This window comes from Lontra canadensis, unplaced genomic scaffold (assembly GCF_010015895.1).
Source record: "Lontra canadensis isolate GAN:19392208 unplaced genomic scaffold, GSC_riverotter_1.0 scaffold130, whole genome shotgun sequence".
Classification (NCBI taxonomy): Eukaryota; Metazoa; Chordata; class Mammalia; order Carnivora; family Mustelidae; genus Lontra; species Lontra canadensis.
This window is the reverse complement of record NW_022631124.1, coordinates 128933-153523: the sequence shown is the minus strand read 5'-3', so window position 1 is coordinate 153523 and position 24591 is coordinate 128933. Positions and strand designations below refer to the sequence as shown.

The window sequence follows — 24591 nt, the reverse complement described above, 5'->3', positions numbered from 1 at the left end:
ATCCCAGTTCATTCTGATGGCACCAGTGTTTGGGCCAGGCTGTGCCAGCTGGCACTGTCCCCAGCTCAGGGCTGTCACTGAGCCCTGAGCCATAGGAAGGCAGGCAGGTATCTTGGATGGGAGCCTGGTTTTCATTCCCTTGGGTTGCCGAGTCTGTGGTTTTTGTGTTGTATAAAGTGCCGCAAGGCAGCACAGTGCGTACACCCAGTAGAATTAGCTAGTTTCTTGATACATTTGACATCATAGAATTTTCAGATTTGTTCTTACTGGGATTAATAATATATTTCTCTGTCTTTAATGGCATTGACAGTTTTTTGACTATTACCTACAGTCCATTCTCATCATTTGCCATAGTTACATTCTATAAAGTCTCCATGAACACTGAATTACTGAATCCTGAACAATTGCTCCCAGGGAAGTACAGGGTCAGGTTCCTGCAAACTGCTGATCACAACATTTTCATCACCCATCAGTACATTACCCTGTTTTAGGAGTGCTTCTGTTTAAGACACCTTATTTAATAGGTACTGTTGATTGGTTAACATTGAACTCAGAGCCAGCAGAACTCTAGCTCAGGTGACACACACGTTTTCTCCATAAGGCATTTCAATAGCCTGCCTGTGCTTGGAAGCATGAGGCCACACCTCAGCACTGTGCTTGGGGCCCATTTTAAATGGCAATGTCACCAAGAGAAGAAGCACGAAAACTCAAAAATCGTGGCACTGAGTAAACCCTGGAGAGGACTGTTAGCAGAATGAGGGCTGCCACAAGAAGGCAGTGCCTCGATGGCCTTACGGGGCCTCATCTGGGACCGTGCATTGCCGGTGGCTCCAATTGTGTGCCAGCCTGTGCGTGTCCGCAAATAATCCTAAAAGCCCTGTGACTGCTGGTTTAGGGATTCCATGGGAATTTGGGCAAGCGAGCCAATTCATGAATATGGAATCTGAATAATGAGGACTGGTGACTGTATGTGCCGGGCCCAGGTCAGTACGCTTAGCGTGCATTACGATGCTTTCCACAACGACCCTGTGAAATAAGTCCTATTTTTAAAAATTATGGGTTGATGTCATTTTCCGTACAGCCTAAAAACTCAGATTGCAGAAGAAACAAAAGAAGAGCTTTAGAGTCACATTGATAGGGATTTTTAACAATAGGAACCCACACTCCTTCACATGAAATATAGTTTAAATTGGAATAAAGGGGTTCACGGCACTTTTTGCCAGGAAGGGTTAGTGTCTGAATTTAAATCAATAAAGTGCCTTTTTGCCATAGTTGAAAGATCCCGTACTGGGAAAATAGGAACGATGCCGGATCAATTGAAGGCCTGCGACCGTGATACTCAGGTTTCACCAGGGCCTACCAGGATGACGGGTCATTTGTTCTATTCAGTCGCTAAAAATGTGTATTCTGCCGTAAGACTCTCCCTGTGAGTAGGGCCTGGCTTCCCCTTTGGGAACACCCAGCTCTGTGGCACGGAGGTCCAAGCAAGCCTTGTGTGAACTGCCTAGGTCGCCGGGCGCGCTTTGCCCTTTCTTGAGTGGAGAGCACCGGGCGGCGGGGGGGCAAGCCGGGGCTGGCTCTAACCACAGGCTGCTGCCACGCAGATAGAACCCGGGGTGCCGGGCTCCCCATGGAGAGTGCCATCCTGCACGGGAAGCTGGAGGAGCACGAGGAGGCCCTGCGCATCCTGGTGCACGAGCTGCGGGACTTCGCAGCGGCCGAGGACTACTGCCTGTGGCGCTCCGAGGGCCGGGACCCGCCATACCGGCAGCGGCTCTTCCACACGCTGCTGGCCATGTACCTCCAGCCTGGCCCCGCCGCGCCTGAGCTGGCCGTGGCCGCCACGGACCTCCTGAACCACCACGCGGCCGATTTCGACGCCGCCCGGGTCCTACCGCTACTGCCAGGCAGCTGGTCGGTGCAGCTGCTGCGCCCATTCCTGACCGGGGCTGTCCGGAATAGCGTGCACGCCCGCAGGACCACTCAGGTGGCTCTGGGCCTGGCCAAGTCCGAAAACCTGATCTACAAGTACGACAAGGTGAGAGCTGGGCCCTGCCGGCCGAGCCGGCTTCTAGACCCCGGCGGGGGCGGTTTTTGGTGGGGGGGGGCACGTTCTATTCAGGTAGTTCCGGGTGCATCTTCTCTGCACCTTCAGCACCTCAAATACCTGATTCTGCTCACGTGGAAGCCCAGGTACGTGGAGGCAGAGGCGGGGGCTGGGCTGGCGGGTGCCGTTCTTCTCCCCGGCTAGACGGCGAAGCTTGGATGGTGTTCCAGGCAGCGTCCTACGCCAGGCAGCATGGGTCACGTCATCCTCTCAGCTTTCTCATGCAGTGTCTCCTGCCACTCTCCCTGTGTCCCAGAAGGGTACCTTGAGTCCCAGGGAAGTCACATAGCACACGAAGAGCCCAGACGTGGATCCCAAGCCAGCTCACACCTCCACATTCTAGGTCCCCTGCTGGTGGGCTGGGCTGCAGGAACCAGTGCCACGGATGGCCATCTTTCACTGTGTCCTCACATGGCACAGAGAGGACAAGTGCTGGTCTTTCTTCCTCTTCTTTTTTTTATATTAGTCCCAGGTGTACAGTACAATGATTTGATATTTCCATGTGTGGTGATGTGATCATCACACTATGTCTGGTTAACCCCTGTCACCGCACATAATTACAGGTCTTTTTCTTGTGATGAGAACTTTCAAGATCCGTTCTCTTAGCAACTTTTAAATATACAATACGGTAGTGTTAACTGTAGATTCCATGGTCTACGTCACATCCCCAGGGCTTACTTATTTTATAACTGGAAGTTGGTACCTTTCAACCCACTTCACCCATTGCCCCCACCTGTGGCAACCGCCAGTCCATTCTGTTTCTGTGAGTTGGGCTTTTTTTTTTTTTTTTTTTTTTAACAATTCCACGTATTAGTGAGATCACACAGTATTTTCTTCTGTCTGACTTATTTCACTTTGCTGATACCTTCTAGGTCCATCCATGTTGTCACAGATGGTGAGCTTTCCCTCCTTTTCATGGCTGAGTAGTATTCCATCATATAAATATACTGCATTTTCTTTATCCATCGAGGAACACCTAAGCTTTTTTATGCCTTGGCTGTTGTGACTTATGCTGCAGTGAACTTGGGGGTTAGTGTTTCAAGTTAGCGTTTTAGTTTCCTTCAGATAAATACCCAGAAGTGGAATTGCCTAATCACGATATAGTTCTGTTGCTTTTTTGAGGAACCTCCATCCTCTTCTACACGACTTTGCATTCCCACCAACAGTGCACAAGCATTCCTCTTCTCCACATCCTGGCCACTTCTATTCCTCTCCTTGTAATGGCCCTGGTGCCATCCTGGGAGCCCCACCCAGTTACCTCCCAGAGGCCCCAGATACCACCCCATTGAAAATCAGAGCTTCAACATAGGAATTTGGGAGGTGGTGGGGGATATAAACATTCAGTCCACAACAGAACCCCAGTATAGATCCCCTTCTGGAGACTTCTCTCTTGTGAGGCCCACACTCCATGCAGTCAGCCCAGGGATCTTTCCAGGGCGGGAAACTGATGTGGCCCTCTCACATGGAAGCCTTCATGACTCTCTAGAACAGGAGTTGAGGCCTGGAACGTCCCGTCTCCCCTCCTTTGGTCTGGCCCTATCCATCTCTTCCTGCTTCCCGGGACACATGGAACCTCCTTGATGTGACTGTTTCACACATACGGCCTTGGTACCTGCAGTTCCCTCTGACACAGTCTTAACCTTTCCTTTGGGGCCTGCTGACCACCTGCTCACAATGCAGCCTTAGTACTTCTTCCTTTGTGAAACCTTCATGTCCCTTCAAGCAGGAAATCCCCTCCTTTGCCCACCCACACATTCCGTGCACATATCCATCATCGTCTCCCTTCACTGTTAGACTCCGGGTTCTTTGGGGGCAGGGAATTCAGCTGTCGAGCTCGGTATCCCTAGAGCCAAGCCCAGCGTCTCAAAGGTGTTAAAGAAACATTTGTTGAAGGACTGATGAAAACTGAGGAGTACAGGGTGATTTCCCTAAGTTGGGTTTGATCCTGCCGGTAGGCCAGCTTGCCTTCACAGACACCAGTGAACTGTGCAAAAAGGCTTCTTCACTTGCAGAACTGTAGTCCTTTTTATCAGACAGGGTCCGGGGAGGTACAGCCTGGTTTGGTTAGTGACCTTTAAACAAATGAAAGGATGCTTCCCAGAACCAGGCAGGGCAGTACCACCAATCGACCATATATGGCTTTGATGGAGTCCCTTATTTGTGCCTTACTTTTCTTGTTTGCAAATGAGAGGACCCGGGAACTAGATCATCTATATGGGCTTACCCAGCTCGGATGTGACGTCACTTTCCGACAGACCTTGCGCAAACGCAGAGCTCAGGAAATGTTTGAGAGAGGGTCTGCATAGAAATGCCTGGGTGAGGCAAGCAGCAAGTACTTTTCATGAAACAAGAAAGCAGTTCCATAGCATTTAAAAAAAAAATTGGTGGGAGGGGGTGCCTGGGTGGCTCAGTCATTAAGCCTCTGCCTTCGGCTCAGGTCATCATCCCAGGGTCCTGGGATTGAGCCCCATATCGGGCTCCCTGCTCAGTGGGAAGCCTGCTTGTGTTCCCTCTCTTGCTGTCTCTGTCTCTGTCAAATAAATAAATAAAATCTTAAAAAAAATTTTTTTATTACTATTATTTTTACTTCTCCAGTTACTCGGGACGTTTTTGTTTATTTTCACCTCTAATGTTCTATTTCAAGATCTGTGGGGTGACGCGTGTCTGCTGTGGTATAACTTTTTTTTTTTTTCTTCAGATGAAGTTGAAAGGAAGCTCAGTTCAGCTCTCAGACAAAAAGCTCTGCCAGATGTGCCAAAATCCCTTCTGTGAGCCTGTGTTTGTTAGATACCCAAATGGTGGGCTCGTCCACACCCACTGTGCCGCCAGCAGACACACGAACCCCAGCTCCCCCGGCCCCGGTGCTCGGACTTGAAGAGGCCCACCCGAGGGCGCAAGGAGGACCCTGAGTTCTTTACCGAGCCTGCTGGGTGCAGATAGCGGAAAGCCGCTGCACTGGTGTCAGCCAGGGAGTGACATCTGGGTGCTGGGAGACTGCAGTCAATGTGAAACGGGCTTTTCGCTGCTGACCACTCCACCCTGAATGTTCACGGGAAATCCTGGAAACAGAGACACATCAGGGTTCGCCCGTCCCGGGACATGGTAATCCCAAACAAATGTCTACTTTGAGAGAAAAATGAGCCTTCCCCATGCCGTCCAGACAAGCTGGACGCCCCTGCCCCCGCCCCTGCGCCTCGGGCTTCAAAAATGCATTTGCACTGGAAATGTCTGCTTCAGGGTGGCCCAGAGATGGAACTGTCGCCGGGCAGGGTGAGGAACACGGCCTTAAGGGGCGCGGGGGTGGGGGGTGGGGGCTGTTTCCAGGATTACCTCGTGGGCTCTGCCTTTGCCCTTAGAAACGGCTGACCTTGGGGGAGTCTTTGTTCTTGCCTACTTCCCATCCGGCTCTCAACCCCTAAAGGATTCTGCCTTGTTTACCCAAACACCCCCCCTTGGGGAAGTCGAGGACCCATCGGAAAGTGCTAAAGCCCAGGTGACAAGCTGCCGCCCCCATCACGTGAAAGAGGACAGTAGACAGGCGGCCTGCGGCACGTTCCTGTCCTGTCACACTACCTGCTGATTTTGAAACTCCATGATGGCCATGTTTGACTAAAAATTGTTATTTGAAGTTCTGTCATCTCTGCAGTTTTTCTCTTCTTTGGAAACTTATCTGTTGTATCCGTTAGGGACATTTTTTTTTTCCTGTTAAAATGTACCTCCTACTGACCGCTCGGGAAATGAAAAGGGAAACGTTATGAGCACAAGCCACGTGGAGTTTCATGAGAGGCCGGTTTGAACCTCACACCCTCAGCAGGGCAGGCAATGGGTGGCAGCTACCCTTGCCTGTGACCGAGATGTCATCTTTCCTGCCAGGCGCTTCTGCACACCCCGATGAGGAAGTCCAGTCAGGCTGCCTTACCTCCCAGCACTTTACATGCCTGCTCTGAGGTTTCCTGAACCCACGGGAGGGGTCCCCCTTGTTCACCACAGACTGGGGGACTCACTGTGTTTCTGCCAGACATCGCGGAGAAGCCGAAGTTGTCCTTACTTCACTGCCCTCTTTCAAATTTCTTCACTGGGATGAATGATTCTATCCGGAACTCACACAAGACACTGTACCCCCTGCCACAATGCCGGGAAAGCAAGCATTAGCTTGTGTGTGTCACAAGGGGAGGACCCTGGGATACAGCCCCTTGCCGTCACCCCGAGCCTGACAAAGCGGGGGCCAAAGAATTCATGGTCCGTTCTCAAAACAGTGTTCTCCTGTACTAATCATGGTCAGTCTTCTTCTTCCTTTGGCGATTCTAAGTGGCACAAGAAAGCGACAGCACGCCTGCATTCTTCCCTAGCTGCGTCTCCAGCTAAAGAATCAACGATGAAGAAGTTCTCCTTGTGACTCAACCACATACGATGTCGACGGGGGCGAAGTAGAAGCCCAGTCGTGAATCGACCCTGTGGGTGACTGCTACGGAATGGTCCTGTTACTGCGCACGCTATCATGACAACTCGCGAGGTCGCATTTCTGCCTCAGAGAGCAGGTCCCTAGCACGTGCTGTATCACACCGCTGAAAGCACTGTTTCACTGGACACAAAGTGGGTACAATCTGGAGAGCGCCTTGTGACTGCTCATTCCTAAAATGGGGACACTAGTCTCCGCTCTCTCTCTGAACATGGGTCCGTGTTTTGAAACATTTGTCATCCTTTAGAATGACAGGGATTAAAGTCAAGTCATCTCCTATGTTCAGAACCATACCTTGCTCTCCTCTTTGTCTGACTCCCACGGGCCCTTTTCACAAATCAGATTTTTAAAATAAATACATGGTTCTTTCTAAAGGCCTGCTGTTTTGTGACTGTGGTGTTGACTAGAACAATTAGAACATTGCTCAACCCTTTCCTCCCCTCATTAGGTTCTATGTAACCACTCTAGTTAAAACAGCATGAACTGAACCCAGTTGGCATTAATATTCTTTGGGCAATAAATACTGTTGAATTTGAGGAACTGTTTCTCTGCCGTTGCCTGTCAGGTGTTGACGTGGCAGTGCCCCCGAGGGCGCGGTGCAATGGGCCTGAGAGCCGAAGAGTTCATGCCCACGAGCTTGGTATATGTGCTTGCTGAGGTCAGGAGTCCAGAGCAGCTCGGGTGGCCAGGGGATCGCACCGTCAAACCGATGCCTGTCACACAGCTAGGGTAGCCCTTGCTTTTTGCTTGCTTTCCCCCTCTGGAAACCTTTGTCCTTGCAACTTTACCCTTCACCCCTGGTCAGGTCCCAAATACACAAGATGTACAAATGTAAACTTGTTGATTTTATTAAAATTCTTTTAATTCTTTGTTCTTTCTGTAATTTTTTATATGTGTTTGTAAAAATCATCTTGGCCGGGTGATGGCTTCCACCTGCACAGTACCTAGTCATAGGAGCTTTGGAACCTACTCACCCGGACCCCATGGCTCCTCCTAGCACCTGAAGCCGACGTTCCCTGGCTGCCCCTCAAATTCTTTGTTCCTACTTGACTGAACTTTAAATGCTCTACTTCTGAAGGTACCTCCTGCATGTTCTCAAGGTGCCCCTTGACATTTGTTACCTTCACAGCAGTCATTACCCTAAGGTCTTTAGCAGAGGAGATTTCTGGTCACTTCTTCCATACCTCACCTCGTAGCCAGATGCCCTTTAAGTGAGCCTGCCGCCCTTGAATTTCTAACTCTGAACAGAGTCAAGGACTAGAACTTTCTTTCACCTTGTACATTTGACTTCCGTAGAATCTTGTTCGTAGCAGGTCTGTGAAAAACGCTATGGAATGAATTTCACAGCACATTGCCATGTTTCTTATTCCTTTCTGGGCGCCGTGGCAGCCCTGAGGAGAGCCTCTGACAGCGGTAACCCTATTGTGCCTGGCAGTCAGGCTGGTCGAGTCCAAATACGTGTGGGTGACAGTAAAGGCGAGGTGTCAGGTGGCATCCATATCTCAAGTTGCAGGAACTGAGGCATAGGTTGATGAGGCAATTTTCTTGGGAGGCCAAGACCAAGAGCTCCAGTCCCCCCCAACTGAGCTCCCCTCCTGGTGCTTGGCCAAAACCAGCAACCAACCCAGGGTTGACTAGAGTACTCACACAGCGGTGTTCCCACTCTCCGAAAGTCACAAAGCAACGAGTCGCATATCCTTTTCTTGTTCTATATTATATCCTGTGGCTCATTGGCATATTAAAGATTGAAAGGGGGCTGGTCAGTCGGTTAAGCATCTGACTTACTTTTAGCTCAGATCATGATCTCAGGGTGGTGAGACTGAGGCCCACATTGGGCTCCATGCTGGATGTGGGGCCTGCTTGGGACTCTCTCTCCCGCTCCCTCCACATCTCCCCACCCTGCTCACACGCTCTCTATGGATGAATGAACGAATGAATGGGTGCTTAGGCTTCCAAACCTGACTAGAAAGGGAAAAATGATAGATTCCCACTGCCTACCAGAATATTACAGGGCCAAGCAGCTGCGAGAGAAAAAGAGTAAATTGATGTCCTAAATGTGACTTGGTAGAAGCAAAGACTGGCGCCTGACTCCGTGAAATGGGCCGTGGTTTGTGTTAGATTAATTAGGTACTAACACACCATTTGCTCCTGGCGGATCTGTCAGCCTTAGCGTCGGGAATGAAAATGTACAAGAGTCTAGACCATATGGACCAGAGGCCCTTTCACCTCGAAAATGCTAAATGGCTCGAGCGCCATCTAAAAGCTTGTTAATACCTTGTTCAGTTGTAAGCACTGGAATTAACGAAGCCTGCTTTTCTTTAGCTCGCAGCCGGGGAAGGGAAACAAATAGCTGTAATTCAGTCTGCGGTCCAGAGCTGTGTATCAGTTAAACGAGACATGTGGCCGGCAGGGGCTCAGAAGCACCACAGGCCACTCAATAGGTCAGGTGAGGCTCGGGAAGGAACATGTCACCACTAGACTCCGGGGAGCCTAGGTCTTGTCGGGCTCTGACACACCCAGCTGGGGGCCAGGGCCGGGGCCAGTCCCATCACCTAGACCTTGGTGGTGTGCTCTGTAGACTGGAGTCGGAGCTGTGTGGTATCTGAGGACCCTTCAGGAAATCGGGGCAAAGGAATGGAGTCGGTGTGGTCTAGCCTTTGAGACCAAATGCTGCCCCAGAGGATTGTGGGTCTCAGGCTGTGCCCAAGCTCTCCCAATCCTTCACTGTCAGGGTCATCTTCTTCTAACGAAGGTTTTCCATTTGTCTCAATTGCCCAATTTTTCCTTGGTGTCCCCAACTGAGCTGGGGAGACAGATACCCAGCCTCATCTCACTAGGCTTGTGAGCATCGATACACAGCACATGGCACCATTGGTACGCATCTGACTAACTCATCCTAGCCTCGGCCTCTTTCATCCACACGTGTCAGTGATTTACCTGAGTACCTAATGTGCACCATAAAATTAGCATAGTGGGGCTGCCCCTACCCCCTCCTACCTCTGCTCTCAGCTCCGTGTCAACCCCCACAGCTGTTCTAAAGTGTTTTTCAATGCATTGCTGATGGACCGCCAACTGTCGACTTTAGCTTACAAATAAACCACAACACTAAACTTTCGCTTTCTTTAGAATTAGCATTTCCCATTGTACATATCTAAAGGCATTTGAATTTTTTGTGCTTTCACTTAATTTACAAGACCGTGTTCACTTTCTTAAATATGAGGTATAGTCAAAATCGATTTTCGGTCAAAAAAAAAGTTACCGTAGTACTAATATGGCTGTATGAAAATACATTTTCTGTGGGTTAGTCTTCTTGCCATTTTCATGGCTTTTTTTAAAGTCATAAAATATACATAACAAAATTTGCCATTTTAACTGATTATTTTTCAGTTTAAATTCAGTGGCATTAAGTACCTTCATAGTTCCCTCACCACGCTCTCCAGAACTCTTTCCTCTTCCCAAAGTGCAGCTGTGTGCCCAGTAAACACTTACTCCCCAGCCCCTCCGAACCCCCATTCTACTTTGTGGCTCTATGAATTGCATTACTATGGACCTCCTATAAGTCACAGTATTTGTTCTTTTGTGACTGGTTTATTGCATTCAGCATAATGTCCTTAAAAGTCACCCATGTAGCATATGTCAGTATCTTCTTTCTTTTAAAGGCTGAGCAGTACTCAAGTTTCATAGCTTTTATACAGTATACTTAGTTACACAAAGCATGCGTACATAGGCCATCTGCTGATATGTATTTTATATAAAATTAGAATTGCTACTTTGTATTATTCTTTTTTTAACCTTATTTTCTTAGTGTTCCAAGATTCATTGTTTATGCATCACATTATTCTCATCAACATGTAAGATATAACTCTGTACAACCATCGAAAAGTTGTCTGTTGTCCTAATCTTTCCCACTGGGTTAAAACAGATCCACACACAGAGCTTCCAGATGGCCTTATGGGGGACCTTTGAAATTGAGTTCAAAATCAGCACAAATCTTGTCAACAAGGAAAGACAATGAAGCCCAGTCAAGTGTGTGAGCGTCGTCTCTGCTCCCATAAGGGCGGTCTCACATGGTTGAACGCTGGCATCCTGCTGGTGCTATGCCAGATTCCGATTTGTGCACCTACTGATAGAATTTCCAGATACCTCGTGTTGATGGAAATACTGGAAAATGAGCTGCTTCTTCGCAGCTGACGGAAGGTCAGCTGTTCGCAACCCGACAGGAGCTGTGCCTGGATGCCATCCAGGGGATGGGGAGGATGGCTGGCTGGCTGCGTGGGAGCTGTCTAGCGCTGTCCTCCATCCCAAACGGCTACCGTCCCTCCCGGGGCAGCCACTGCCACCGTGACTCGCTCCACCTTACTATCCTGTTCAAGCAACTGCAGAATTAGAACCAACCTTGCCGTAGAGAAAAGCAGCAGAGGGAGCTCAAAGACTCACGTTACCAGAAATTGTATTTAATGCCAATTTAATGTGGTTTTTCATGTTTCAGTTCATGCTTTCATTTAGTCATATATTCAATCATTCATTCATCCCTCAAGCATAGGCTGGAAGACTGCTATGTGACAGGTATTGTGCTAAGTTCTGTGGATAAAACGGTGAGGAAGAGGCGCCTGGGTGGCTTAGTCCATGCCTCTGACTCTCCGTTTCAGCTCAGGTCATGATCTCAGGGTCCTGGGATTGAGCCCCACGTTGGACTCAGCACTCAGCAGGGAGGCTGCTTGTCTCCCTCTTTCTTGCCCCCTCCCACTGCTCGCATGCATGTGTGTGCTCTCTCTCTGTTAAATAAATCTTTAAACAAAAAACATTCAAAAAGACACATCTGGTCTAGCCCTGCTAGAGCTCACCTTAGAGATAATGACAGCACAGTGGGACAAATGCCAAGAAGAGACAATGCGGGTACACCCACAGCATAGACGAGGAGCCCTCGGAAAGGAGGTGCTCTCGGCAGAGGGAAGAGCAGAGCCAAGCCCAGAGGTGAGTAGGACGGTAGCCCCTTGAAAACAGAGACTCAGTTTGACTGCAGTCTGGAGGGCAGGCAGGGGTTGGTGATGGATGAGGCCGGGGTAGGGGGCTGAGGCTTCAGCCTGCTTCTCGGCAGAAGGAAAAACACAAGTGCTTGTGCTGTGGAATGACCCACTGTCCCCACCCGCCGGGGCAGCCATGGCCAACAGCTGCACCTAGGACTTTTGCCTCTTCATCTTTACATAGTTTTTAATAACATGGGAAAGGAACCCCCCCCCACCGAGGAAGACACAATACAAACTGTGTTAGCCAGTTTATTTGAAGAATCCTTTGCTTTAAAATGGACTATATTAATAGACACGTCAGGGTATCGAAAAGCCAGCAGACCAGGAGATGACTGCTGTTGAAAAGTTAGTTCTTGGGCGCCTGGGTGGCTCAGTGGGTTAAGCCGCTGCCTTCGGCTCAGGTCATGATCTCAGGGTCCTGGGATCGAGTCCCGCATCGGGCTCTCTGCTCAGCAGGGAGCCTGCTTCCCTCTCTCTCTCTCTCTGCCTGCCTCTCCATCTACTTGTGATCTCTGTCTGTCAAATAAATAAATAAAATCTTTAAAAAAAAAAAAAAAAGAAAAGTTAGTTCTTATGCTCAGATCCCAAGAGAAGGGACCACGCCATCCGACCGGCACAAGGAATCCCGGGGAGGGGGGCAGAATCAGGTAGCACAGGGAAAGGATGGGTAGTGTGTGCAAGAGTCTTTTTCTGTGGTTTCCCAGGGAAAGAATAGGTGTGGCAGGGGAAACAGGCTTAGGGGTGGGTAGCTGGAATGATTTCAACAGGCTCTGGGGTGTGTAGAGGCTGTCCTTGATTGTCTAGTCCCGGGCCCCGCTCCCCAGGAGGGGAGGTGGATAGTGGCTGGGAGCATGGGAACCTCAGACAAGGTGGCGGGGTGTGGGCCCTGGACTGGGGTTTCCTATTTATGAAATGCGCTGGTAGGTGAACTATATACTCTCTCTAGGAATTAGCTGGCCCTAGGAGTGGCATTCTGTCCACGGGCGGCAAGGCCACAACGTCAAAGCATTGCAGGACAGAAAAAAAGAGAAATGGCTAATCCGTCCTTTGGATCAGGCCACCAGCGCAGCCACAATTATATTCTACTCTGCTCCCCAGGTCAGGGAATTGGACTTAAACATTTAATACGTTTTGAACAGCAGGGTAGAAAGGTTGCCTGAGTGTCGCAGAAGTGGAGACACGGAAAATAGAATGGTCTGGAAACGCTTCCTGGGCCCAGCTCACCAGCCAGACCGCTGCTGTGTTCGAAGGGCTGGCTGACTCCACTTGGCCTGCCGTTGCCATAGATAGTCCTCTTAGCCCAGGTTTCTGGGAGGTGTACTATCTTTAACAGTTATTTCTGGGACTCCGTTCTATAGGTAATCCATGAATATGTATTAATTGGCCTTTAGCTTTTCCAAAACCATGGAGCTCTTGTACAATGCCTCCTCAGTCACGATGGCTGCCTGTCTTCTACCCCCGCAAACTCAATGACCCAATTCATGATCTCACTGAGGCCCAAAGGGGTCTCTGCCTGGCTTGTTGGCAGAGGGCCCATTGGTGGTTAATGGGAAGTGCTTCATGACCTGACCATATACTTTCTCAAGTTGTTGGTAATTCTTTTTTTTTTAAGTTTTTAATTTATTTATTAGAGAGAGAAAGCGAGAGGCAAAGCACGTGCAGAGGGGGGAGAGGCAGAAGTGGGAGAAGCAGAGGGAGAGGGACGGACGAGCAGACTCTCTGCAGAGCAGGGAGCCCCACATGAGGATCAATCCCAGGACCCTGGGATCATGACCTGAGCCGAAGGCAGATGCTTAACCAACTGAGCCACCCAGGCGCCCTCAAGTTGTTGGTAATTCTTAAGCACAACTGATGAAAGAATAAATTTCCACAGACTGTCTTTAAATAAATAAATAAATATATAAAATTTCTCGGCAGAGAAATTTACGCCAAGGTTGTTCATTACAGAGTTTTTTTAAAGATGATGAAAAGTGGGGGAAAAATACACAAAAAACAGAGTAAGTAACCTACATCAGTTACTTAGCTTGTGGTACATCTACACAATGGAAGACTTCCAGCCACCGGAAATCACTTTGAAAAAACAAAAACAAAGTTAAAAACAACAACAACAAAAAAGCTAGGCTATGAAGTTGTGGCGTGGTTTAGCATGATCTGAACTTTGCAAAAAGAAATATACATTTTTAAATGTTTCTTACATACAAATACAATTGTGGTTTTTTATTATGAAAGTTTAGAACACGTTTAATTTTCTTTGTTTTGGGGTTAACAAATCCAATTATTGTTTTCATTTCTATAAGCAGCAAATTATAATTTAAAAAATCTATAATTTAAAAAATTAGTAGATATGATCTTTACAACTTTTCTTTTTTTTTAGAGAAAGAGAGAGTGTGAGTGGGAGTGGAGGGGAGGGAGAGAGGGAGGAGAGAGAGAATCTTAAACAGGTTCTATGCCCAGTGTTAAGCCCGATGTGGGGCTCAGTCTCACAACCTTGAGATCGTGACCTGACCCAAAATCAAGTCAAACGCTTAACTGACTAAGCCACCCAGGCACCCTTCTCTTTACAACTTTTCTTAAGACTGGATATCATTCATTCATGAGGATGGAGAATATACCATTCTTTTACAGAATCTAAATCTAAATTTTAGGGGCACCTTGGTGGCTCAGTCTGCTAAGTGTCTGCCTTCGGCTCAGGTCCTGATTTCAGGGTCCTGGGATCGATCCCCAAGTTGGGCTCCCTGCTCTTCAGGGAGTCTGCTTGTCCGTGTCCCTCTGTCTCTGCCCCTTGAGACTCATGCTTACTCTCTTTCCCTCTCTCTCTCTTTCCAATAAATAAATAAATAAAATCTTAAAAAAAAAAAAACCTAAATGAATTAGTGTCCCCTCATATCTAATTAAAAGCTTACCCATGTCTCCTTATGGCATTATCAGAAGGAGAAGGGAAGATCCAAGAAAACCAGAGGAGTGGTCCAGGGAATGAAAAGGACCTGTAAGCAGAAGAGGCTTTTACGAAGTGTAACAGAGATTGGACTCCTTGTGACAAAATCTTGTGGGGCATCCTCACTACGCAAGGGGATAGGGGAAACAGCTAGGAGTCTCATCTGGGCCGAGTGAAGTCCAGAAATACCCACCTCCACAGTGCAGGTCTTAGCTGGATGCATGTCAGAAGTCCTAGGGCTCCCCACAAGGGAGGAGGCACATTCTGAATAGCCTGGACTGACTGCTTCCGGAGAGGCCCAGCAAATTCCAGAAAATACGGAAAGCCTTGGGAAAGAGCCTCCTCTTTCCCCCTAATATTTGCCCATTGCTTCTGTTCACACTTTGAACGCAAACTCAGCTTTCCATTTTTCCATACGCATATCTGAAATTGTTCAGTCTTGTTTGTCTTTTATGGCGAGGTGAGTGACCCTCTCTTCATGGTTTAATAAAACACTCTAAGACTTCATGACAGTATAGCAAAATACTGTGACCAGGAAAAAGGGCAGTGGCACTTTAATGAGGGTAGAAATAAGAAATACAGTCCCCACAAAGGACAGTTAGTAAGGAGCAGCAAACCTGTCTTTAAAAAGGCTTCCAGAGGCGCCTGGGTGGCTCACGAAGTTAAGCGTCTGCCTTTCATCTGCTCAGGCCATGATCTCAGATCCCTGAGATCAAGAGCCCCGTGTGTCTGCCTGCTCTTCCCTCTCCCTCTCCCTCTGCCTCTCCCCTCCCTGCTCATTCTTTCTCTCAATAAACAAATAAAATCTTCTAAAAAATAAATGCTTCCAAAAGTGAGCTTGGCTACTTTCCCCCTCAATTGCAATGACTGGCAAAATGATAGCCATTGCCAGAAGCACAGAGACGGTGCAACACGCAGGTCCAGAGCAAGGGATCTCTGTTCTACCTACCTGGACATTAGCGGAACTTCAGGCATTTATCGAAGCACCTCAGAAGGCTGAAATTGCTTATCAGCGTCCTCAGATCTGTGATCGCAAAAAGGTAAAGTTCTGGTCCTACAGCTAAGTTCTTTCCGTTGTTATCAGACTAATGAGAAAAAAGAAAAAAGTCTGTGCCGTAGCCCCTCCCGGTTGGTTCTCTGAGTCGGGCAATCTCGGGCATCCCTCTTGTCCCTAGAACACCCTGTCTGTCCCCTGCTTCTCCAAGATGAAAGACAAGAGAACAGAAGGTAGGCTGGGAGGGTCTGCTTAAGGAACCCTGGACGCCTGCCTGAAATAATGCAGTTGCGCGTGCGCATACACGCAGACACGCGCACACAATGCCTTTGCCTCCAAACCTCTTTATTCTTGCAGAATCCAGATGTTAACCTCCCACCTGGGGGCCCCCAAGCCCTCCCTTTTCATGAATAGTTAAATTGCCGCAGCCTGGCCTGAGCCTCCTCCCACACTCCCTGGTGGTTCACCTTGCCATGGGCAACCTGTCTCCACGTACCATAGGCAAAACCTTGAAATTTTACTCTTGCCTTGAACATAATTAAATTCTTGGGCAGAGTTGGTTTCAATCACTGTTGACTCTTGTTTTAAATAGTAATTAAAAAAAAAAAAATCTAGGCCAAATTCATTTCTTCGTGACTGCAAATTTTCAAATGGTTAAACTTTGTTTCCCTTCTTCTGCGTCTCAAAGATTAAATGTGGCGGCTTTATCTCCTTAGCCCAGGCATAAATGCGTGCAGTTTTTCTCTGCGGATGTAGGTCCCTGTATGTTGAGGGCTGGAGGTGAAGAGGCACCCCTCTTGGGTTGATGGAATAGAGGTGTGTTTATTTTACAAGGAGCAAGGCTCCCTTATTTATGAAATTTGTGCTTAGGATTTCAGAGTTGGTATGTCTGCTAGGATCCCTTGTTTTTCAAAATCGTGGTATTTTGGCAGAAACTGCTGGGAATCCACCAAATCCTCTTCCTTTCCGGGCTAAGAAAGCTGTACGTCATCACAGGTTCCCCGGATGGGGACTCCATTTCCCGGCCTCCGTTGCAGCTGGCTGTGGTCATGTGACTCAGCTCCTGGCTGCGGAAGACCAGGGGAGTGTGGGTGTGTCTTAGCCCACCTTTCCTTTCCTTTCCTCAGGAGCCAAACACAGCCGTGGCCACAGCCAAAATGCACCACAAAGAAGACAGTGCCCTGGAGAGTTAATGGGAAACTGGATGAAAGGAACCTGACTGGGGCAACCCCATGAGCAGAGATCCCACCTCGCTGACGTGGACCTCAGCGAGAGGGAAACAAGGTTATTGTTTTAAAGATTTTATTTATTTACTTACTTCCTTACTTACTTATTTTTGAAAAAGAAAAAGAGAGAGCGGTAGGAGCAGAGAGAGAACCTCAAGCAGAGCCTGAGGTGGGGCTTGATTTAATGGCTCTAAGATCATCACCTGAACCAAAAGCAGACACTTAACCCACTGAGCCACCCAGGAGTCCCCAAAGTGGGGTTTTTAGTCCAAAGCAGCATGTGCTGTAATTCATGTTGGGGAAGATAGTCCCAGGGGTCAAAATAGCCAAGTAGGAATTGATCTAGAATTTCATTGCTTGGCTTGGTTGTCAGAACGACCTAGAGAAACTTTGCCTTCATTTTGTCCCAGCAACAGGAATCGAGATTCGAGACGAGAAGGTAGTGGATTTTTAGGGGTAGTCAGGATTAGGATGACACTTCTGAGGCTTATTTGTGTCTCATTTTCTGGGGCGAGGCTCTCCCACGTCGCTTCTGGAACAGTTATTACCATAGTAGCTACCCAGGCCCCATAGGAAAAAAAAAAATATTCAGGTGCTGCAGGGCTAAAGAGAAGATGTAAACCAAAACCCAACAAGCACCACTTTCCCTGCAAACCTCGGGGAAGGAGATGAGAACTTGGTAGCTGTGCGGGGTCTTAGGAAAGCAAAGTTCGTTAAAGATTCGGCGAGGCTGGAGAGCATTCTGAAGGTGGCAGACCGGAAGTCAGCGGTGAAGACTTAACTGGCTGGAGTTACTTAGTGGGGCCATGATTGTTTTCAAAAGTGGGTGCCCCGGTTGTGACCCCCCCCATTGTTCAAATAGTCTCCCCATTGTCATCTTATATTAACTTCCTGTGCTCATTCCAGCTTGGTTACTAACATCAAGGTTCTAGATTTCCTAATGTTGTTTTGTCCTAGGAGGTGTTAGACACCAGATTTGTGGCTTACCCTTCATGGGCTTGGTGCTAATTTTGATAAGAACATAGTCTTGTACACTGAAAGAGCAATAATACTTTATTTAAAATATATACAAAATTATTACTTTAAAACATATATACTACTGTCCAACATACAGCATATAACACTGGTTGACAGAAATTTGGATACCTTCATTCATTCAGCTTGTGATTTCTTTTTTGCTCCTGAAGAACATTCTCTTAAGCTCCCACCAGAGGGGAGGTCCCAAGGACCTGTTACCCAGGGTGGTCTGGCTGTGCTTCTGGACACCACTGAAGCCAAGCAACTCGTCTTGAGGAAACTGAAGGCAAAACCTGGCCCTGCCTGGTGCACTAGGGACACGGAGTTGACCGGACCCACGTCAATCAGTCACACACCAACTGCCAGTCTTCATGTGCGTTCTCTCTCTTTCTCTATCTCTCTGCGCTCTCGTATATGCATATTATATGCATATAAATGGATGGGGGAGTTGGTGAGAAAGTGGCAATTATTTCCTTAACAGACCTTCCTCTGGGCTTAGGTTAATGTAAATCATGTTCTCTTTCTTTCCCTCTGTCACTGGTACTGCAGGAAAAGAGCAATAGAATGGGGAGTTGGCCTCTTACCAGTCTTGGAAAGGAAATGAGAAAAGAGACAAAAAGAGACCTTCTGTGCTGTTAGACCAAATTCAAGTTACGATTATCCTGAAATGCGTTGGACAACTGCTTTTTGTCACAACCCATGCATTATTCGTCACTATTCCCACAGTGCCTTGCATCTACTAGGCACTTAATAAAAGCTCATTGCATGGATAAACAAACACACACAGGGGATCTGGTGAGTCCAAGTAGGAAAGGAAACAGACACACTTAGAATCTGAGCATCTGTGAAACAGTAAGGGGCATTGGACCTCATCTGGACCTCCTTCCTTCCTTGGCAATGGGGGAAACTGAGACCCTGTGAAGTGCGGTGAAATGAACAAGTTCACAGGACTAGCCCCTGACAGAGTTAGACTTGCAATCAGATTTTTGGAATCTCCTTGAATTTCCCACTGTCTTCAGATTTGAAACTGTAACAAGAACTCAGAGGCCTCAGTGGCATGCCTGAACTTGAAAATCATCCCCTGACATCAGAAGCTCCTGATGGTGACGGGTGGCCCTGGGCACAGTGGCTGAGTGGATAGCACAAGCAGAAAGGTCCCCTCCAGGCAGCTTTAGTCCTGGGCTCCTGGTTCCAGCTGGGGTTGGGAGCCCCAGGTTCTGGCAGGTGGCCAGGACAGCAGCAGTCAGACTGTGGATCTGAATGAGGTAGGAGGAAGGCAGAGCTCAGTGGGGAACTGCTCAGAGCTCAGCGGGTCAGGTGTTTATGATGCCCCCCACTCCAGCCCCTGTGCTGAAGTCCATGCAGCAGCTCACCAAGACAGCAGCCTTGGGCACTTGGGAGAAAACATAAACCAAGCCCACTGACCGCTTCTGAAACTGAGAGCAAGTCACTATGGGTACTTACTGAAAAGATGAATTACAGAAAGAATGGGTTTCTTCTGTGCATGGGATGGATGGCATGAAACAAAGGGAGGCATGGGGAACAGTGGAGGGAAAGAGAGAAGGGGCAGGGGGACTCTCATGGCCCAGAGGGAGAGCTTCAGGGCCTGGGGACAGGGCTAGGCCAGGTAGGAGCAGTTGGGTAAATGCAGGACCACTTGGGTGGGCTTCTTATTTCAGCTGAGCTACCCCGATCATTCTCTGGGCTTCAAGCCATGGACACCTCCCATGTGTCCCACTGAGCAACTGAAAAGCACAGGAGCTCACTCTACTTCCTGGTGTGATTTTGGTTTATCAAAAGGAAGATTGTGCATGATCAGAAAGGCACACCTGACCAACATAAAGAGCCTTGTGTGTTTCCCATGCTCCACAAACATAAATACCTATGAAGAAGGCTGGTGTCAAACGAAAGGAGTGGTAACCCATAAGATCATCCCTTCTGGGTTTCCCATCTCAGAGCAGTCACCACAGGGTTGCTCGGAAGCAGGTGCATAAGCAGCTCTTTAGAGCCTTTCTCCAGCCCCACATTCAGTCTCCCTGCCTTCTCCCTAACTTTCTGCCCCCATATGCTTACCCCATTCCCACTTTATCTCAGCTACCTTCCACTTTCCATCAAACCCCAAAACGGCTCTTCTCCAGTGAGAAACAAAAATAATACATCTTGCAAACGTGGGAGCTGCAACCCATCCGGGAACAGATGGTACATTTGTGCTTACAGGGAGGGCCACCAAAACTGCAGATTACCACCAGCCCGCCAGGACACAGATCAGAAGGGCGTATGAGCTCCTTCCGGCCGGGAACTAGCGCATGGGGCTCCTCCCGCCGGCATCCTCCTAAACGGCGGACTGGTTTTCATTGCACACATAGACCGTGCTGGGCTGGATTCTCCTCCGGATCCGCTCAGGCACTTTGGGGAGGATTTGGACGGTCTGGGGCAGCAGCTCAATGCAGGCCTCGCGGAATTTTTTGATTCTCCAGCAGTAGACGATGGGGTTGAAGACGGACTTGAGGTAGCTGAGCCACAGGACGCAGGAGCTGGTGGTGTAGAAGGAGGAGCTGCAGTAGAAGCCCCGGCTGAACACCGAGAGCAGGCTGTAGACCGAGTGCGGCAGCCAGCACAGTGAGAAGCCCACGAAGAGGATCAGGATGGTGGTGCAGGCCTTGGTCTTGAAGCTCAAGTCCAAGCTGACCTGCTGTTGCCGCTGCAGCCTCCGCAGGCCGGCCCTGGTGAGCTGTCTGAGGTCCAGGCTGTCGGACTCATTGTGCACGCGGATGGCGTTCTTGCGGACCGTGTGCAGAATGCACAGGTAGGAGCACAGCATGATGCCGAAGGGCACGAAGAACACAGCCACCACCAGCGCCACCACGTAGGCGCGTTCCGCCGGGAACTCCGTGTAGCCCAGTACGCACTGCGGGGCCCGCGCCGGCACCTCCATGAACGTCCGGCCCGCCAGCGAGGGCGCCGACACGCAGAACGACAGCGCCCAGGAAACGGCGATGATCCTCTTGGCCCGCCGCGGGTTCAGCTTGTCCTGGCGTTGGACGATGATGAGGAAGCGGTCCACACTGATGATGAGCAGGATGGCCACGCCCTCCAGGACAAAAAACCAGTAAAGGGTGGCTGAGAGCCGGCAGAAGTAATCCCCAAAGTGCCAGTGGACCGTGATCAGGGTGACGGCCGTGAAGGGCATGCAGCATAAGGACAGCATGATGTCGGAGAAGGCCAGCGTGGCCAGCAGCAGGTTGATGGCGGAACGCATGGCTGGCCGCTGGTACACGATGATGCAGACCACAGAATTGCCGAGGAATCCCACCACGATCATTAGCATCATGATTATTGCCAAGGATATCCTGAGGGGGGCAGGGGGTGTGGTGACCCCAGAGGCTGACACGTTGCTCCCATTCAGCAGCAAGTACTGGTAAGTCTCAGTGGTGGAGCTGTTGCAGGCCATCATGGAAAAAAACCTGGAACCCAGACGGAAAGGACTGGAAGGACTCCCCTCAGCGCTTCGGTGGCTGCCATTTTCTGTCTGTCGGTTGCATGTCTGGGATCTCTAGGGCATGGGAATGGTGGTGAGCAGAAGTCTTTCTTTGGGAGCGGTAACCAGGATTTGCAATTCATGGATCACAGCTTCATCGTCTGCAGACAACTGACTGTGTCTGCAGCTTCCCGCTTGGATGGTCTCTGTAGCCTAGAGCAGAGAGGAGCAGGGGAGAGAAGGGAGTGAGACTTTCCAAGCACGTTTTGCACACAGCAGTGTTTAGATTTTACAGGTATTATAAACATGGCGGTGGAGAGAAAGAATGACTCATTGATTCATTCACCATTTGGGATAAAGCTTGGCAGTCGCAAATACTGTGTGCCTTGTCAAGTAGCCCAGGGAAATCTCATCAGACCTACTTTGTCGTGGGATGAGGAAGGGAATACTCTGTAGTCCATATTTATTTAATGAGCATGCATTTGATACATTTTATTGTAAGGAAGTTCATAAATACATGGAAGTTGATGCTGTTGCTACAATATTTTTAACTTTATTTATTTTTTTTTTAAAGATTTTTATTTATTTGTCAGAGAGAGAGGGGGAGAGAGAACGAGCACAGGCAGACAGAATGGCAGGCAGAGGCAGAGGCAGAGGGAGAAGCAGGCTCCCCGCCGAGCAAGGAGCCCGATGTGGGACTCGATCCCAGGACGCTGGGATCATGACCTGAGCCGAAGGCAGCTGCTTAACCAACTGAGCCACCCAGGCGTCCCTTAACTTTATTTTTTTTAAGATTTTATTTATTTAATTGACAGAGAGAAAACAAGCAGTGGGAGCGACAGGCATAGGGAGAGGGAGAAGCAGGCTTCCCACTGGCTGGATCCCAGGACCCCCAGGATTGTGACCTGAGCTGAAGGCAGACGCTTCACCGACTGAGCCACCAAGGCACCCCGTAATTTATTTTGAGATAAGTGTAGATTCACATGCAGTTGTGAGAAAGAAAAAAAAAAATCAGTGAGATCTCATATGCCCTTCACCCACTTTTCCCTAATAGTAAAGTCTTAAGTTAAAGTAGTGTTGCCTTGCCGTAGGATTACTTTTGGAAATGCTGATGGAAAGGAAGAAACTCTATACCTAAAGATAGGTTCTTTTAAAAGATAATGTTGATTTTTATTTCTTGTCTCATAGGTGGGGTAAGAATGGTGTCCAGTAGCCCACGTGTGGACTCAGATCGCCTGGGCTGGGTACAATCTACACCCACTACTTATCTATCCCTGGGCAGCCGCCAGCAGGTGGCTGAGCCTCTGCTGACAGGACTACCTCGTCTGTAGCCCATAAGTAATAACTAGGCCTACTACAGAGGAGCTGCAAAGATGAAATGGGAGAAAATGCACAGAGTGATTTAACCACACCTAGATCATAGCTGGTATTCAAGAAATGTTAACTGTTATCATTGGAGCCCCAAGGAAAAGCAATCACAATGTTACAATGGCTATTGTTTCATTTGTATGTTATACACATAGAATATTTGCATCTGTTCTAGACCAGCGGCTCTGGGTACCCCAGGGAGAGGGTGTTCGTAATACATTTCCCGTTCCCCCACCCCTCAGCATTTTCAGTACAGGCATACCTTGTTTTACGGCCCTTCCCTTTGCCGTGCCTCGCAGATGATTGCATTTTGTTTGTGTGTTTGTTTACGAACTGACAGTGTGTGGCTACCCCGGGTCGAACAAGCCTATCAGCACCCTTTTTCCAACAGCATTTGCTCTCTTGGCGTCACTGTGTCACATTTTGGTAATTCTTCCACTATTTCAAATTTTGTCATTATCATTCTATTTGAACTGCTGCAAACTCATGTTAAAACGTTAATGTGTGAGGAGTTGCTTCTTACAGGTGAGTAAAGAAAGTGTTTCTTGAGATGGAATCTCCTCCTGGTGAAGAGGCTGTGGAGATTGTTGCAATGACAGCAAAGCATTCCGACTGTTCCGTGAACTCCATCAATAAAGCAGTGGCAGGGTTTGAAGATAGACGCCAGTTCTGGAAGAGGTTCTACTGTGGGTAAAATGCTGCCCAACAGCTTCGCCTGCTATAGAGAATCGCTCGATCTCTGTGGCAAAAGTCATCTTTGTCTCATTTCAAGAAATTGCTACAGGGACTAGTGTGGCAGTGGTGGGGGACAGGAGAGAGAAAGAAAGAAGGAGAGAGGGAGGGAGGGAGGGAGGGAGGAAAGAAAGGAAGGAAGGAAGAAAGAAAAGAAAGAAGGACATTGCCATGGCCCAGCCCCCTGCCTTCAGCAACCACCACCCTGATCAGCAGCAACCATCAACACGGAGGCAAGACCCTCCACCAGCAAAAAGATTACAAATTGCTGAAAACTCAGATGATGGATAGCATTTTTTAGCAAAGTATTTTAAAATTAAGGTATGCGTGTGCTTTTTTGAAGATAGAATATCATTTGGCACTTATAGGCTACAGTTTAGTGTAAGTACAACTTTTTTTTAAAGAATTTATTTATTTTTTCAGAGAAAGAGCAAGCACAAGCAGGGGGAGCGGCAGGAAGAGGGAGAAGGAAGCCCCCCACCAAGCAAGGTGCCCGACGAGGGGGACCCGATCTCAGGACCCCGGGATCACAACCTGAGCTGAAGGCAGACGGCCAACCGACTGAGCCACCCAGGCATCCTGTTAGCACAGCTTTTATATGCGCGGGGGAACCAAAAAAGTCATTTGACTCACTATATTGCGACAGTTGCTTTATGGCAGCGGTCTGGAACCGAACCAGCACTATCTCTGAGGTGTGCTTGTATAGCTGATTGGACGGGCAGCTGACCCACTGGCAGCTAATGCATAGCCTGGTCAATGAAAGCAGAGCCTCACTCACTCAGCCTGAAATCTGAATTAGGAACTACTAAGCCACTAAAGCAGCTGCCTTGAGGGATGTAACAGAAGGGTATATAGAGAGAAGTCTCCAGGCCACAAGGTATGATAGATACTCTGCCTTTGCTTCTCTAGTTCTCCTGGCTACTCTCTCCCTTGCCACTGTGGGAAGGGAGTCAGGGGAGGGCTTTTTGCTCTGGCCCCCTCCCACCTGGTTGTGGTTGGCAGTGGTTTATTTCTCTCCAAAACTCTCAGCTCCTCCAGGGAGGCTGCCCTGCAGCCCGGCAACCTCTGCAGATTCCCTCCTGTCTCAACCTGGAGGCTTAGGGGTGACAGGGCTTCCCGATGCTGCTAGCCCAGGGTGCTTCTCCAGCCCTCCTGGGTCTCTCTTAACCCGGCCTCTCCTTTGACAAGAATCCCTTATTAATCAGGGGCTGATCTCCTTCCTATCTACACCCTGATTGATACAAGGGG

At 48.8% G+C, this 24591-nt stretch overlaps 2 protein-coding genes across 2 annotated transcripts in view; one reads left to right on the top strand and one right to left on the bottom strand.

Annotated features, from left to right (window-relative positions):
• TGFBRAP1 (transforming growth factor beta receptor associated protein 1) overlaps window positions 1-5408 on the top strand; it is a 64136-nt gene extending 58728 nt beyond the window's left edge. The window contains exons 11-12 of the mRNA XM_032842393.1: window positions 1605-2038; window positions 4806-5408. Coding sequence (XP_032698284.1) covers window positions 1605-2038; window positions 4806-4982 — 611 coding nt within the window. The 3' untranslated portion in view covers window positions 4983-5408. The remainder of the gene's footprint in view (window positions 1-1604; window positions 2039-4805) is intronic.
• Window positions 5409-20096: 14688 nt separating this feature from the next.
• GPR45 (G protein-coupled receptor 45) lies at window positions 20097-21466 on the bottom strand. Its single transcript, XM_032842418.1, has one exon. It carries the CDS (start codon window positions 21217-21219, stop codon window positions 20098-20100), a length of 1122 nt encoding a protein of 373 aa, XP_032698309.1. The 5' UTR covers window positions 21220-21466; the 3' UTR covers window position 20097.
• Window positions 21467-24591: the final 3125 nt, after the last annotated feature.